We start from the raw sequence: 15903 nt of genomic DNA on the forward strand, positions 1-15903 counted from the left end.
TCTACTCTATTCTTTACTTCGTTAATATTGTTATCTAGTACGCGTCTGCTTTAAACATTCTAATCTTCTAAGAGAAGAATCGCTACTAGTAAGTAAGATTATCTTCTTCTATTTACTCTAAGAGTTTTTAACTTGCGTTCTTTTATATAAGAGCTAATTAAAGACGCATTTATATATAATGTTTAAATGCTAACTTTATTATAGCCTATTTAAAAACTAGGTTATACGTATAAATAACTAACGTGTTACAAAAACGCTTATAGCTATAGAGTGCTAGCGTTAGATAATAATTCTTGTCCTTAATAATACATTCCGACATACCTACCTAGCTCTTATAGATGCCTACTAAACAGTAGTAGTAAAATGTTCTACTCTTCTTTGCTATCTAACTACTACCTCTAATAAGTTAGAACTATCTGCTAAACTAGATATTAATTTGTAAGCACTGTTGTTAGATTATCTACATCTTAAGGTAGAAGCTTAGGTCTATATTAAACTAAGAGAACAATCTAGAAGTAATAAACTTTTAGCTATTTAATACAACTATAAACTCTTAGCTTCTTATCTATTTAATAAGTTATTGTTTAACGCGTACAAGAATAACTATTAAATGCCTAACATTAATTCTTTACAACACTAGAGTATCTAATAGACAAAGCGCTTAAAGTACTTAGATCTATAAGTTAAGCTTACCTAAACAAACTCTATAAACTATAGGCTAACTCTTATGCAGCCTCTCTCGCAAGACTATTGTGTTTAAGGTTAGAAATTTTGTTAAACTACAAGACAACACCGCTAGCTAGATTAAAGGCATCTTTAGTTATAGATATAGCAATAATTATAGACTCTTTTTAGTTATTAATGTTGCTAAGAGTTTGTTCTACTATTAAGAAATCGTAACAGCGCTTTAAGATAAGAGCAATAAGCAAGATTCTATTCTTAAGTGCTAGATCTTTATAATAGAAGATAGAAGAATTATTGTTAGTGTACTAGCTGTTACTACTACTACAATATAGATTGTTCTAGAACAAGAAGAGAGTTTATATTAGTATATTAACAAGGATATCTACTTTATGTAAAGCTTGCTTATGTTTACTATAGCAAGTTCTAGAGTTAGTCTAGTCTTAACATCTTTCTTTGTTAATACCTACAGCAATATATACTAGATTATACCTTTCTTAGCTTTGCTTTGCTTACGCTCTTTCTATGCAACTCTTAATTCTGCTTTCTTAGTAAATACTGTATTAGTAAGTAAGAGTATATTTATTTGTTAGTTATTCTCTTCTACTATATTTATAGTGCCTTATACTTGCGTTAAGACTAATGTAATAGCAGACTTAGACTATACGCTTCTTTAATCTATATATTAGTACTATGTAGTTGCTCTCTGCATTTAATTTGTATTTACTTCTCGCAATACTAAATTATTATTAACTTTCTCTTAGTTATTATAATCTTAATAGCACAAAAGAGTAAAGGTGTAGTATAATATAACTTTCTGTATCTTAAGAATATCTATAGATTAGTTAAGAGATTTGTATTATTGTATATTAAATAAAAAGATAGTAAATACTTAGCACATTAAGCCGCGCAGGCGGGGTTAAGATAGAAGTAATATTAGAAGTTATTTTATATTTGCTATAGAACTTCTTAGTTAACAGCGTAGGTAATAAAGATATAAGGCAGAAGTTGCAATAGCTACATCTAGACAGGTATCTAAAGTCTAAGCAGGCGCTCTAGAGAAGCGAGAGCACCTTAAATTATATACACTTTTAGTAGCTACACTTGCTGTATAGAAGAATAATTTACAAAGAAGAATTAAAGTTCTATTATAGCATAATGTACATAACTCTAGTTATTACAACAGCTAAAATCTTAAAAAAGTAAAAGACGCTGTAGATAGCAGAGTAGCTGCGCGTTGCGTAGTAAGTATAGCGCAACTGCGACGCGTACGCAACTAGCGTAGAGCAGTTGCAGAGTAACGCTATATTTACTATTAGCCTAGCTATTCTTTTTTACACTCTCTAAACTATTCTAACTTTGCAATAATTTACATAATGTCTAAGCGCTACTATAAACTCTTGCTAATTTGCGCTATTACTATATTTTAATATTAGTAGAAGTCTACGCTATTTCTCTATGTTAAGAAGGCATCTCTAATTAAACCTTTCTATACTTGCTATAGCGCTATGTCTTAAACTAATACATCTTCTTTATAGCTAACATCTAGTAAACTATGCTATACTTTACTTCTCTAGCTTCTCTAGCTAGTGTGTTGCGCAACAATTTAGTTATATTATATTAGTAGAGAATGCGCGCTAGCCTAACTTAGTTGCAGCGCAACTTCTCTAGCATCGCGGCTTCTATACAAATTATGCTCTTATTTCTAAGCTTTTCTTTATTCTCTGCTACTTCTACTTCTACCTACTAACATTTACCTATACTAGAAGTTCTTCTCTACATCTAAGCTACTAGCGCAAAGCCGAAGCAACGCGTATTATTTCTATTTTCTAGCTTTTAGCTATAGCCTAGCAAAGAGCAGATCTATTAAACGTATAGTGCAGTTGTTGTTAGGCCTACCTGCAATACTAAAGAGTACCTACGTACTTTTAAGGTTGTTTTTAGAGTCTACTCTAGTAACTAGAGGTATATTCTATACATATTTAGCGAAAAAAAGGAACTAAAACAACTACACTTACTTCTCTCTATAGGTCTAGATTATAGCACTGCGTCTAGTATATAGAACATTTACTATCTAGGTACTAGCTTTAGATTAAATACATTGCTATAATCTACTACACTTAGAAACATTTACTGTTCTGTAACTAGCGCGACAGCCTAAATATATACCTAAGAGTAAGCCTAAAATAAATAAGTCTAGCTCTTGTATAAGCAGAATTAGGCTCTAAATTATTATACTTAGGAACATTTACTATCCTGCGACTAGCGCGATAGCCTAAATATACACCTAAGAGTAAGCCTAAAACAAATAAGTCTAGCTCTTGTATAAGCAGAATTAGGCCCTAAATTATTATACTTAGAAATATTTACTATTCTGCGACTAGCTCGAAAGCCTAAATCTACACCTAAAACTACTGTACTTAGAAACATTTACTATTCTGCAACTAGCTTAAAAGCTAGAATTCTTACCTAGAACTACGCCTAAAACTACTAGTCTAACTTATAGAATACGTAAAGATGTGTAAGAAAGTGTATATGTGTATATATGTGTCTAATAGAAAGTCTAACAGCGCAACTCTTCTCTAAATCTAGAGGCTCTAGAATGTTACCTTAATATTTTGTAATACTCTTAGCTACTTATAAGCCTGCCTAGATTATACTCTTGTTAATTCTTATAACATACCTTATTATCTACTATACTCTTTATCTTCTACCTAGCCTAAAGTAGACTAGCTAGAAATATCTAAGCTAACTAGACCTAGACACAGGGTTTCTATACACCTAGGTAACTCTAACATCTAATAGCGATATAGAAGACTACTCTTACTAACTATGCTCTTGCTAGGCCTCTATATCTACCTATATTATACCTTAGACATAAACTTCTATTACTCTTATAACTCTGCTATATCTAGGCTTTAATATCTGCCTGCATCGCACTTTAGACATTAGCTTCTATTACTCTTATAACTCTACTATATCTAGACTCTTAGCTAAGTTAAACATTTTATGTATAATATATACTTCTATTACTCTTACACGTAAGACATATCTAGACTCTTAGCTATATTAACTATGTTATGTATAACTATAACTTCTAACAAACTTCTTGTTGTACTACATTCTATACTAAAGTATTAACTAAGTATAAGGCAAATAGAAGTATAGATAGGTTAAGCCTAGCGTAGGCATATATAATAGAGAGAGCAGCGACGTGTGTATACAAGTAGATAAATAAATGCAATAGTAACAGCAATATAATATATATATAGGTATAGCGACAGAAGTGTGCTAACGTTTAAAGATTTAATTAGCAAAGTTTAACAATAGTATAGGTTAACACTTAACTTACAAGACTAACTAGAGATTGTCTTAGACCTTCGCTTTCTTAGCTAGCAGATTAATAGGCTTCGCACTAGAAGATATTAGAATATATTAATGTCTAAGTTCTTATTGTCTAAGACGGCCTTAGGCTTTGCAGCTGCGCTAGTAGCAGATAGTCTAGTTAGTAAGTTTGCTAGGTGTGTTAATTAAGAATAGAGCTAGAGAAGAGAGACTCTTCTTAGAAGTAACCTTAGTGTCGTTGCTGTTCTTGTTAGTTTTAGCCTTTCGCTTGCGGGGTATTACAGCCTTCTTAGAAGTAACCTTAGTGTTACTACTATTCTTGTTAGTCTTAGCCTTGCGCTTACAAGAAGTAGCTGCCTTCTTAGTAGTAGTAGGCTATAGAAGGTTAGTAAAGTTTATTAAGTTGTCGCTGTTACTTACCTACGCACAGCCGGCAGAATATTGTACTACTTCTTATTGCGCTAGCTAGATACTACTTCTTATTAGTAGTAGCTCTAGCTAAAGCGATTACGACCTGTATAGGCATATAATAATTAGGCGATTAAGCTTGTACAAGCTGCGCCTTTCGCTTATAGAGTGTTGCGGCCTTCTTAGTAGTAGGCTAAGAAGGTTAGTAGAGTTTATTAAGTTGTTGTAGTTGCTTACCTAAGTCTAGCAGACTAGCTAAGCACACGCTAACAGTCTATTATTAGCTACTAGATTTAAGTTGCAACTATAGAGTAGCAGACGTTTAGAAGCGTTATTATTATTGTTATTGTTAGTAATAGTAGAAGTAGGTGTAGAAGTAAAAGAGATAGAGGTAGAAGAAAGTAAGCAGAGATTTACAGGCTGCAGAGCCTAAGCGCAGACTATTGCTGCTGCCTTAGCTAGTAAGGTAAAAAGTAATAGTAAAGACGGTTTGCAAACGACGGCGTAGGCTGTTAACTACAGCGTAGAGCGGACGTTAACAGCAACTAGAGAAGCTAGCGCTAGGTAAAATTTAAGATTTGCTTTTAAGGCTAGCGAGCGACAAGAGAGGTTGCATTGTTAGATAAACTTAGGTACAAGATAAGGTTAGATAGAAAAGAGACGTAGTAGTAGTAGTAGTAGTAGTAGTAGTAGTAAAGAGAGAGAGAGGGGAAGAAAAGGACTTGCCTACCTAAGTACTAGCTTTATTAACGCTACTAGCGATCGCTTTACTAATAACAAATAGATTACTTACATATACGCTGCCTTAGACTAAAGGCTTACTTAATATAGTAATCTATCTTAATGCTGCCTATACTTAGCTTTCCTTAACATCTATCTAATAGCCGTAGTTCTTAACTTAGACGATAATTCTCTTCTAGCTACTCCCGCGCTTACATGCAACGCTAAAGAAAAAGGTCTATAAGTAGTTGTAGAGAAAAGAGTAATAGACAAAGGTTAGCTAGACGTTTCTACCTAGAGGGGGCGTCTAGGTTAGAAGACTTTAAATAAGATACGCAATGCAGGGCAGTTAGCGACGTTGTTATAGTAACCTATAGACACGCTGTCGGCATTTAAAGGATGTTTTAATATTGTTTTAGAGCTGTAGGTTATGTAGCGCCGGCATATGTTACAGGTTTTAATACTAATAAGAGCAGAATTCCTAGCTACTTACTCTACGTCTTGTTCTCTAGCTGCTATTACAAACTATCTACATAAAAGTCGGAAACATTCTTAGCGTTAGGCAGCATAGGTAAATTTATTTAGGCCTACTGCATTAACTACAAGAATCTAGTAGAGCAGAAACGTGCAGTAGACAGTTTTCGCTCGCCTACACCTATTAGTCCTGTTGTTACACTAAGCGCTGTTCTTAACAAGATAGGCTTATACTGTAAGAAGCGCTCTAGATCTTAGCTCTCTATTCTAATGTACAGCACGTCGCTGTTGTATTGCTGTCTTTGCTACGGTATATTAGATTGTTGTCTACGCAATTATTATCTTCCTGCTATCTTAACAGCGCAGGATTACAGAGCGCAGTCTTCTATTGTGTCCCCGGCGATAGCGCTGCTTGTTATGTAACACTAAAGACTAGCTGCATGCGCTACTACTGCACAAGTAATAGTAAGCTTATTTAGAAAACTAGACAGAAAACTAACAATGCTCTTAATCGCTATGCTCTTCTACTAGCTACTAGAATTAGAAGAGCTAAGGTGTTAGGCAGCGCTATGTTACAGCGCTAATACAGATACACAAGTTTATTATACAAGGTTTTAGAGCGCGTAGTGTTCGCGTTATTAACGTGTGTGCAGGTATTATTTCTAAAGGCTTAGTGTCTTTTACAGAGCAGGCGCTGTATAGCTATGTAGTAATAATTAATATTATAAAACCTAAACCTGCCTGCATGCTGTAAATGTTGCTGCTATCTAATAGCTAACTGTCGCTAAGATCTTAAGTAATCTAACAGCCCGATAGCAGCTTGTTATAAACCTATTATCTAAAATTGCTATCTTAATAAACAGGTTATGCACGTTAATAACATTTTAACACTCTAAGGTCTATAAAATATATGCTATATAATAGATCCCTAATACTATATTAGTATAATAATTGCTCTCTAATGTTATATTCTCTATAAGACGCTTTGTTCTGCGATAGCAATCTTTGCGCAAAACGGCTGTTATAAGCATAGCACTCCTAATGTCTTTTGTTACAGACGCCCTTTAAGCAGCATAACCTAATGCAAACTAGCCTAGCACTTATCTGTAAAGATATAATAATAAGAGGATAACCACACATAAAAGGTGTTGCAGTGACGATATCAATTACGTACAATATGTTGTGGTCAGGGCTGTAACAGCAAATCCGCGCTAACATCGCGCCTTAGCGACAGCCTCTTGTCATCCCAACATTGCTGACATCTGCCACCCACAACACCTATCGAACGCCACAGGCATCACGCGCAAAACGACATTAGGGAGCTATCACAACCAAAGGCTATGTGCAAAAAATTCGCTATCCTCACCCTATTATAGCCCTATCAACCCCCCCACGGTGCGCGTAACGGCTTAATTAATGCTATTACTACTATTGCGATTCGAGAGACAGCTCATTAATAGCAAGAAGTAGAGAATGTCAACCTGCCGACCTTCTGAGCTTACCGAATACAGCACTAACCTAGATGTTACCTAGTATGTACTCGTCTGTACATCAAAACAACAGCTTGCGATTTCATTTGTGGGTTAGCTCTCAACCGCGAGGGTGCGTCTTGCTGGGTAACCGTAGCATCATTGATGTAGAAGACGTGATCAGGACCACGTGCGCTCGCTACCCAATGTCCGGAATTAAGATGTCGTCCAAAGTGAGACAGCACGCTGCTCAGTCTCTACTTGAGCGACGGGGGATTGCCGCCGACGGCTTGGTATTGAGCGAGATCCAGATATTCGTTGAGGACTACAGGGTTATTGTTCTTGTTACCTCGGTGGACAATGCTGAGTTTGATGCGGAGGTACTCAGGCGACCCTTCGATGTGTATGGATTCGGTGAACGGCTGGAGCATGTTACAGGTACCGCAAGGGAGATTGCCCAAAGGCGATGGGGTGAAGTGTCGATGCATGGCATCTGTGACGCTATCTCTATTACCTGGAGGGAGAATGGCGACGTTATTGAACCCGATACCGTCAACGTTGGTACCTGCAGGCAACGTCCGGGCAGCACCGCATGCACAAGTTCGGTTCATATCAAGCTGAAGAATGAAGAGTGCTTCATAGCGAGTTCTCCATTCGGTATTAACTGCGAGGCTACCTCGTTTGTTAGCACAAGCCGGTCTAGTATCTTTCGGGCACCTTACGTGTGATCAACAGATTCAAGGCATGCCGTCAGTAATCTCGTTTGCATCTCCTCTGGATCTTGTTGCGCGTTCCCTGCACCCGCTCCAGGTGTAAACATACGCAATACGTCGTCTACATCGTGCACCGCATCTAGCAGTGTATGGTTAAAGGGCAGTGGCATGGGATAGCCAGCAGCATTGAGATTTTGATTACCCCAATAAAATTGCGCTAGAGCCTTGACTGCGCAAGCGGGGCAGTCTTCTAGATCTTCTGATTGTTCTTCGTCTTTCTTTTTCTTCGAGGTATTGCTTTTACCCAGCGTCAAGCCCTGTGCTAGTTGCGCTTGAATAGCGTCAACAGGACGACAAGGGAAAACAGTCGTGTTACCTTGTGTACTATTGTGTGAGATGATCCACTGAAGGAACTTTGGCAGATGCAATAGCGCTTGCAGACCGCTCAGGCGAAAACAGGTGTTACCATTTCGCCCCAAGCCTCTGCTTCTCCTGTTTTGCCGCGTGATAATCCATTCGGTCCCAATTCGTCTAGCTACAGTATTCTTGACTACTTGTCTTGGATGTGGTGCCGCTGGCGCCGCTGGTACCACTGGTGCCGGTATCGGGATACCGCGCAGATTGTAGCCAGTGTGTCGAGCTCCAGCCCTCGTGCGGTGTGCATAGGCCATGAAGCGTAAGGGAAACTTTGAGATACGGGCGATCGTTCAATTTGGTCACTGTCGGTGATGATGTGAATTTGGAAAACAAGACACGCGACAGACTAAGGATTGTCCATGTTATACAGCTTGGTCCACAAAGGGGACAATCGTCGGAACGAATGGCTTTGTCGAACTACCTCCATATTTCCGACAACAAAGACATTGTCTGGCAGAGCAGAACGCTGAGCGTGACCCAGCCAGATTTCGCAGGCCACTTTACAGGTTTGTTGATGCGACATGGTTATTCTCAGTAGTCACTGCTGAAGTCGCTTTTCTGGAGCGCTGCAACAATGATGCCGTAGATCCCGAGCGCCAACTACCTAGGTAGGGAACAGACGGAGAAGCAAGACGACACGCTTTGAAGCGACTTCACGTCTAGTCGTATGCGTTTCGACTTTGAGGAGTGCCATCGTCGAGAGAACTGCGCTTGGGACATTGGCACACCATCAACGATCTCGATGACCACTTCACGAACAAGAAAGTCTTCTTTCCTACCCGCGATTATCGTGAACTTCCACATGCTTGTAATGCCTCCTTTGCTTCCATTGGATTGATGTCGGCTCTTACTCCAAGCAGCGCCTCGGCATGTAAATTTTCGGTGAGTGCATTTTGCAAGGCTCTTGATGCGATCTCGATATTCGCGCCGTCTTCCAAGTGCTGCACCCCGGAAACGTCTTCGCGTCATGTCGGCTGTGGTCGTCTTCGGCTCCAGACTCTGAAAAATCTCCTTTCAACACGTGGATTCGTGGAAATCCCCAAACCCGAGGATTCTCTTCTAGCTCGTCGACTAGAAGTCGGAGGGCGTCCGCCATCTGTATATGCCCTAATGGAAGCGTCTAGCGCTCTTCGGAGGCTTGCCGTCTTAGTCGTGGTCGTGAAAGCGGCCTCGCGTTCATTGGGTCGCTGTCGGTAACGATGCGCGTCAGCAAACAGAGGACGCGCTGACGCATATGCAGAACGGTCAGAAGACCTCAGAACGCTGTCCGGCCCGCACCTTAATTGACTTGGGCGGTACTAAAGTACCGGAATGCGGGGACGGCGGATCGTGATGGTGACGCTAAGCCGCAATCCCGAGGCACATCAGCTCGCTTACGCTGCCACCCTCATTTCGACCCTGCGACTTCCTTCATTTCCCCTGAGCCTTCCCACCCTCTAGTCTGCCCTAGAGCCAATACGCCAAACAAGTGCAGCGGCCAATACTACTGCGTCCATGGCAAAGTCGGAGGTCTAGTATTCCGCAGCTTCCTGATCGGGGCCCTTGACCGTTTTCTGTACCCCACCGATGTGTTTCAAACGTCCACGAGGCACACTGGACGCCTCTAACTCGGTCCGAGAGATCGCCACGAGTACTATGATCGCCCAGGTACACTTCTTTCAGTGGATTCATGACGGTCCGGAGCATCACCATCGTTCTCTGTGCGGCTTCTAACCATACTTCGGCTTCTTAGTATCTTCGACTACCGCAGAGAGGCGCAGAAGTCTACCACGAGGTCGTGTAAGCCTTACTCGGGATTAAGGCAACTTTGTGGGGTAGCCTGAGGGACATTGGGTGGCCTTGTGATACCCACGCGTGGCACGTCTATAAATCCAGCGGCCGACCTCATCCAAAACGAAAGCATCACAGCCTCGCAACTTCAAGCATCCGCTCAGAAAAGCATCGAGCTGATCAAGATGTTGTTCTCCAACCTCATCACTACTGCTCTCTTGGGCTTCACTTCTCTCGTTTCAGCGGCCGACACGAGCGCCTGGAAGTCTCGCAGCATCTACTTCGTTCTCACTGACCGTGTTGCTCGCAGCAGCAGCGACACTGGAGGCGCATCATGCAGCAACCTTGGCAACTACTGTGGCGGAACTTTCAAGGGACTTGAGTCCAAGATCGACTACATCAAGGGCCTAGGTTTCGATGCCATCTGGATCACTCCGGTCGTTTCAAGTACGGTTCGCTCGTCAACATTGGACTTTATGTGTATTAACAACAATCGTAGACAAGGCTGCTGGATACCATGGCTACTGGGCTGAGGACCTGTATGCCATCAACTCAAACTACGGTACTGCTGCCGATCTGAAGAGCCTAGTCAGCACCGCTCATGCAAAGGTACGACTAAGTCAGGCAACATTAAATTTATACATCCACTAATCCGGTACAGGGCGTCTATGTCATGGTCGATGTCGTTGCCAACCACATGGGACCAGGTGCGATCACGAACAACCGCCCTTCGCCACTGAACCAAGCTTCTTCATACCATTCCGCCTGCGACATCAACTACAGCAACCAAGGTAGCGTCGAGCAGTGCCAGATTGCTGGTCTCCCTGACCTCAACACTCAATCGTCCGAGATCCGCAGCGTCATGAACACTTGGGTTTCTTGGCTCGTCAAGGAGTACAGCTTCGATGGCGTTCGCATCGATACCGTCAAGCACGTCGAGAAAGACTTCTGGCCCGGATTCTCTTCTGCGACGGGAGTTTACAGCATCGGCGAAGTGTTCGATGGCAGCCCAACTTACCTTGCCGAGTACGCCAAGCTCATGCCTGGTCTTCTGAACTACGCGGTCTACTACCCCATGAACAACTTCTACCAACAGAAGGGCTCATCCCAGGCGCTCGTAGACATGATGAACACCGTCAGCAACACCTTCCCCGACCCATCTGCTCTCGGTACCTTCTTGGACAACCACGACAACAAGCGCTGGCTCAACGTGAAGAACGATCAGACCCTGCTCAAGAACGCCCTGGCTTACGTCATCCTTGCACGAGGTATTCCCATCCTCTACTACGGTACCGAACAAGGTTACGCTGGCGGTGACGACCCAGCCAACCGAGAGGACCTATGGCGAAGCGGCTTCAACACCAACGCGAACCTCTACCAGGCCATCAAGAAGTTGACTGCCGCGAGGAAGTCTGCAGGAGGTCTTGCCGCTGATGACCATGTTCACTTGTATGTAGCGGACAACGCCTACGCCTGGAGCCGTGCAGGCGGTAACCTTATCGTTCTTACTACGAACGCCGGAAGCACTTCCAACCAGCAACATTGCTTCAACACCCAAAAGGCCAACGGAAAATGGACAAACGTATACGGAAACGGAGCCGCGGTGACCGCCGACGGCAGCGGTAGGATCTGTGTAACCGTCAGCAATGGTGAGCCCATCGTCCTTACTGCTGGCTCCGCTACGCCCACCACTGGTACCACCCTTACCACAAAGACTGCCACTGCTACATCGACCGCATGCCCGACAGCTGTCTCGGTCTCTTTCACACACCGCATCACCACCGTTCCTGGTGACACAATCAAAATCACCGGTAACACCGCGCAGCTCGGCAACTGGACGCCAGCTAAAGGTCTCACTCTTTCGGCAAACAGTTACACCTCTAGCAACCCCGTCTGGACCATTACAATCCCATTCGCGGCTGGTTCATCAATTCAGTACAAGTTCGTGAAGATCAGCAGTGGCGGAACAGTCACTTGGGAGAGTGACCCGAACAGAAGCTACACCGTACCCAAATGCCAAGCGAGCGCTAGTCTGAGCAGCTCGTGGCAGTAAGTCAAGTATACATAGTATGTCTTTCGGAGGAGGAGAATGGAAAGGGCTAGTAAATAAGAGCCGTGGTAGTACACGGATTGCTTTCCATCATCAGCATCGTTTCATCTCCCACTTTCTACAGAGTGACTATTTTGCCTGATACATGACGTCATTCAACAACTGCTCTGGTAGTGGTAGGGAGGGTTTCGCGCTCAGTGGACATACCTAGGAAGCATCTTCTTACCTTCTCTTCATCAGAAGCACGTCGCTTACATGTACTGCCACCACCTTCACTGAATTCGCGATAGGCAATGCAGAACACTCTGGTATTGGAAGAGCGACAATCGTTCATCTATGGCAAGTTTTTCACTTGCGTCTCTTGCCGCCTGGCTAACCAGATTCCTCTAGTATATACTTGTGCTTCCCTCCACCGCAATATCACCCTCGCGCTCTACATCACCCACTCGTCACGCTCTTCCAAGCCCCTTTCAACTGTCGGCAACACTACCTAGGTAGTTAGCCAAGTCCCGCTACCATCAATACAACCGAGTACTCAAGCATGGGCTGTGGATCCGAACACTACACGCGCTGGAATCGCGTCAGCTTCAAGCATCTCCTCCTACAACATAGGCTAAATAGCATTGTCTCAAGATGGCCCAGCCGGCTACAGCAACATAGGAACGGCCTACATCGCATTAAGGTTTCGGTCGCAAAGCGGAAGGCCCAACGCGCACATGACCTCAAGGTACTGATAATGCGGCGCAGAGTCCGTGCGTGGAAAGTCGCTGTCAGTCAACTCTGGAAGCAGTCTCGCGTTCTAAGACGCCAACACACTGCGGACCGAGACTCTGTCACACCGGAAGACTGGGATCAGCTATTTGAGAAATCTCCTGGCAAGTTACGCGCCATTTATCAAAAGCCTCATCACAAAGAGAAGTGGCCGAAGGAAGTTCCCTACTTGAACATGATAGCGCTGGCAAACTACAAGGCGAAGCGGTACCGGCAAGCGCATCGGCCACAACCCGTTCCGAACTTAAACCTTACGGCGGTAAGGGACCTGCAAGAGAAGCTTTGGCCACGAGTGGGGTGGCCGAAAGAAGACCCGTGTTCCAACAACGAGGCACGCGTGGAGTACTGCGAGAAACATTGGCCGCGAGTCAACTTGCCCAGGAGCGTGCAATATCTTGACCTCGCAGCGCGCCTTCCCTACGGGGAGATTCTTCCACTCGCGAAATGGGTTGAAGGCGTGCCGCATGTAGACTACGTCGCGCTCGCTGCCCACATCGGGAAACCAAAAGCAGAAGCCGAGAAGGTAAGGCGAACATCAGGCTCTGGTGCACCGCCATCGCGAGAAACAAGCTGTCACGCTTCACAATCAACAATGTCTCGAAAAGAACGAATGCATACATTGCCCAGGCCCCAATTCGATGATCGCTTCCATGTTGAACTCTTCAAGAAGCGCCAGCAAGATGCAAAGTACCAAGCCGAAGTCGCCATGAACGACGTTGCCATCAAAACTCTGAAGCAGTTCATCACGCAGCTTGATCAAGTCAAAGTTCTTGTTGAGCAGAGCCGGAAGAATCCTCGTAGCGTTACGGTTAAACAGTGGCAAGATGCCGCAGAAGGTACAGATATCCTTGACACTAATCTTGAAGCTGCGCAGCGAATGGAGTTCTCGAGGAGACTTGAGGTAGGTGAGATTCCTGTGGGTACAGGAGGGCAGGGGCTTGTAAAGGGGTTCGAGAAGATGCGGAGAGAGTGGTCTGAGAGATAACGTGTGGATGGTTACTGTCGGTCTCTCAGAGGCATCCACGTGTGAGCTCTCAGGCCCATGGTTGCTCGATTATAGCACAGGGTCTCGGGTACTACGTCATCGTCTTGTATCAAGTTGACAGCAACCAGGTCGCCGGTGAAATTTAATGCGATTTGCCGGCTTGGGTCAGTGTAGCTTAATTTATCTGAAGAGAGAACATGCGGAAATATCTGGTCAGGCTGACTTCTTTAACACGTGAACTTGCGATAGCATCTGCAAATAAACGCGCTAACATGGCTAGGAAACAGGCCAAGAGAAGATCATGGTCGTTTCAGGATAAACGGCGTGTTTTTTGTGATTGTGATAAACAGACGGATCGTGCTAAGAACGATAACAGCTATGCTAACAAACATACAAACGAGTTTTGAGCGCTTAGTCGGCTTGAAGCCGGTACGAAGGCTGGCATACCTCTGCAGTAGCATGATGCTTCAGTATAATGATCTTCGAAGATGGAATGCGGCTCAATTTTCGGAGCTGATCCCAACCAGGAATAGTTAGTCGCGGGCAGTCGGTATCCTCCGTAAGCTTATGCCAAGAACAGTGCGCAATCCACGGCTTGCTTGAGTAAGTTACCCGCGTAACCTGTCCTCTGGGGTACGACGTCCCAGCTGCCACGGATCGCGATCGGGAATCTAAGCGGTCCCAAGCGGTCACTGCGGCGCGGGAAACGGCTGCGAATTAATCTATATCCAGTGAACAGGCACCGTGGTACGCCTGAACGATGAGAGCTTGTTGATGAGTACCTGTGAAGAATATAGGCAAGGAACGCGTTCTGAAACTGGTTCCCTACAAGGACTCGCATCACGTACGATCCTTCCAAAGTTGAGCATGTCTGCCTGCCAACGGCAACCTCCTTAGCCAAGCTACCTAGGTAGCCAACTAATCAGCCTCATGCGTGCGTCTTCACGCTTAGAACCGGGCAAGCCTCATGAGTGCCGCCGAACAAGCGGAGACGAGTATTGAGGCTCTGATGATGTCGTGTTCAGGAATCGCACCGAATGGCTCGTTTTCTCGCCATATCTGCAAGGTACACGGACGATCCCTCTCCTTGGCCATACTCCATCGCATGTATCCTCACGCTTGGAGCCAAGGAGTACATGAAAACAATTCACCGGGCGGTCTCAGAAACATGAGGCTTTAGCAAGATAGCAACGAGAATGGCCCGAATAAGATATCTGTATATGCCCCTTGGGTGGTGATCAGCGCAAGACTTTGGATATATAAGAGGTTGAGAAGTACTCATCAATATCCTCATCACGATCATCAAGTCTTCAATCATCACTACAACAGCCTCTTACAATCCACCCGATTTCACTCGCTGAATCACCAACCAACCTTCTTTCAAAATGAAGTTCCAACTCGCTACCGCTCTCCTTGCTGGCACTGCCGCTGCCGTCCCTACCTGGCCTCAGCCTCACCCTCACAAGACCAACTGGACTGCCCCCGCTGTCCCTGAGCTCGACAAGCGCGTTGTCGACCCCGTCTCCATCGCCATCATCGGAGGTGTTGTCTCTGGTATTGTCGGTGTTTCTGGCACTGCTGCCCTCAACATCGCTAAGGATGCCATCGACTGGAACGCTGTAAGCCACAACCCCTATAAATCATATCCAGTTCTCAGACTAACTCTCTTCCTACTCAGGCCCGTGAGGCTTTCACCAAGGCCACTGTCGCCGAGATGATCAAGCGCGCCGGCCCCGGCGAGGCTGCCGTCTGCTACAACAAGGGCTACGACGTCACCAAGCCCAACCAGATGCGCGAGCTCTCTTCGGTCCGCTTCAAGTCTGGTGTCCTCAACACCGACTACGACTGCTTCCTCATGTCCGGCCCTGACAACTCCTTCTACAGCCGCGGTGACGGTGGCTACATCAACGTAAGTGACTGCCATGGCATCTTTGCTCACTTATCATTATGCTAACACCAACCAGCTTGCCATTCAGTCTCCCTCCAACTGCAAGTTTGACAGCGCTACCTCCGACCTTTACTGCGCATAGACGATCCTATCGGATCATGAAGTCATCTTTACGAATGACCCCGGGATGGATGGATATGGATCACAAGAGT

General features: G+C 44.3%; 3 protein-coding genes across 3 annotated transcripts; all 3 read left to right on the forward strand.

Annotated features, from left to right (window-relative positions):
- Positions 1-10182: 10182 nt before the first annotated feature.
- On the forward strand, positions 10183-12050 carry J4E83_002762 (uncharacterized protein; the record flags this gene model as incomplete). The annotated part of the gene is made up of 3 exons (XM_049329703.1): positions 10183-10444; positions 10497-10606; positions 10659-12050. 3 exons carry the CDS (start codon positions 10183-10185, stop codon positions 12048-12050), a joined length of 1764 nt encoding a protein of 587 aa, XP_049191382.1.
- A 733-nt stretch (positions 12051-12783) lies between these two features.
- Positions 12784-13803, forward strand: J4E83_002763 (uncharacterized protein; the record flags this gene model as incomplete). Its single annotated transcript, XM_049329704.1, has 1 exon — positions 12784-13803. The coding sequence occupies one exon, from the start codon at positions 12784-12786 to the stop codon at positions 13801-13803; it is 1020 nt and encodes a 339-aa protein (XP_049191383.1).
- A 1385-nt stretch (positions 13804-15188) lies between these two features.
- On the forward strand, positions 15189-15833 carry J4E83_002764 (uncharacterized protein; the record flags this gene model as incomplete). The annotated part of the gene is made up of 3 exons (XM_049329705.1): positions 15189-15422; positions 15482-15712; positions 15768-15833. 3 exons carry the CDS (start codon positions 15189-15191, stop codon positions 15831-15833), a joined length of 531 nt encoding a protein of 176 aa, XP_049191384.1.
- Between the last annotated feature and the right edge of the window lie 70 nt (positions 15834-15903).

Source organism: Alternaria metachromatica, assembly GCF_023757995.1.
Source record: "Alternaria metachromatica strain BMP 0045 chromosome Unknown scaffold_4, whole genome shotgun sequence".
Classification (NCBI taxonomy): domain Eukaryota; kingdom Fungi; phylum Ascomycota; class Dothideomycetes; order Pleosporales; family Pleosporaceae; genus Alternaria; species Alternaria metachromatica.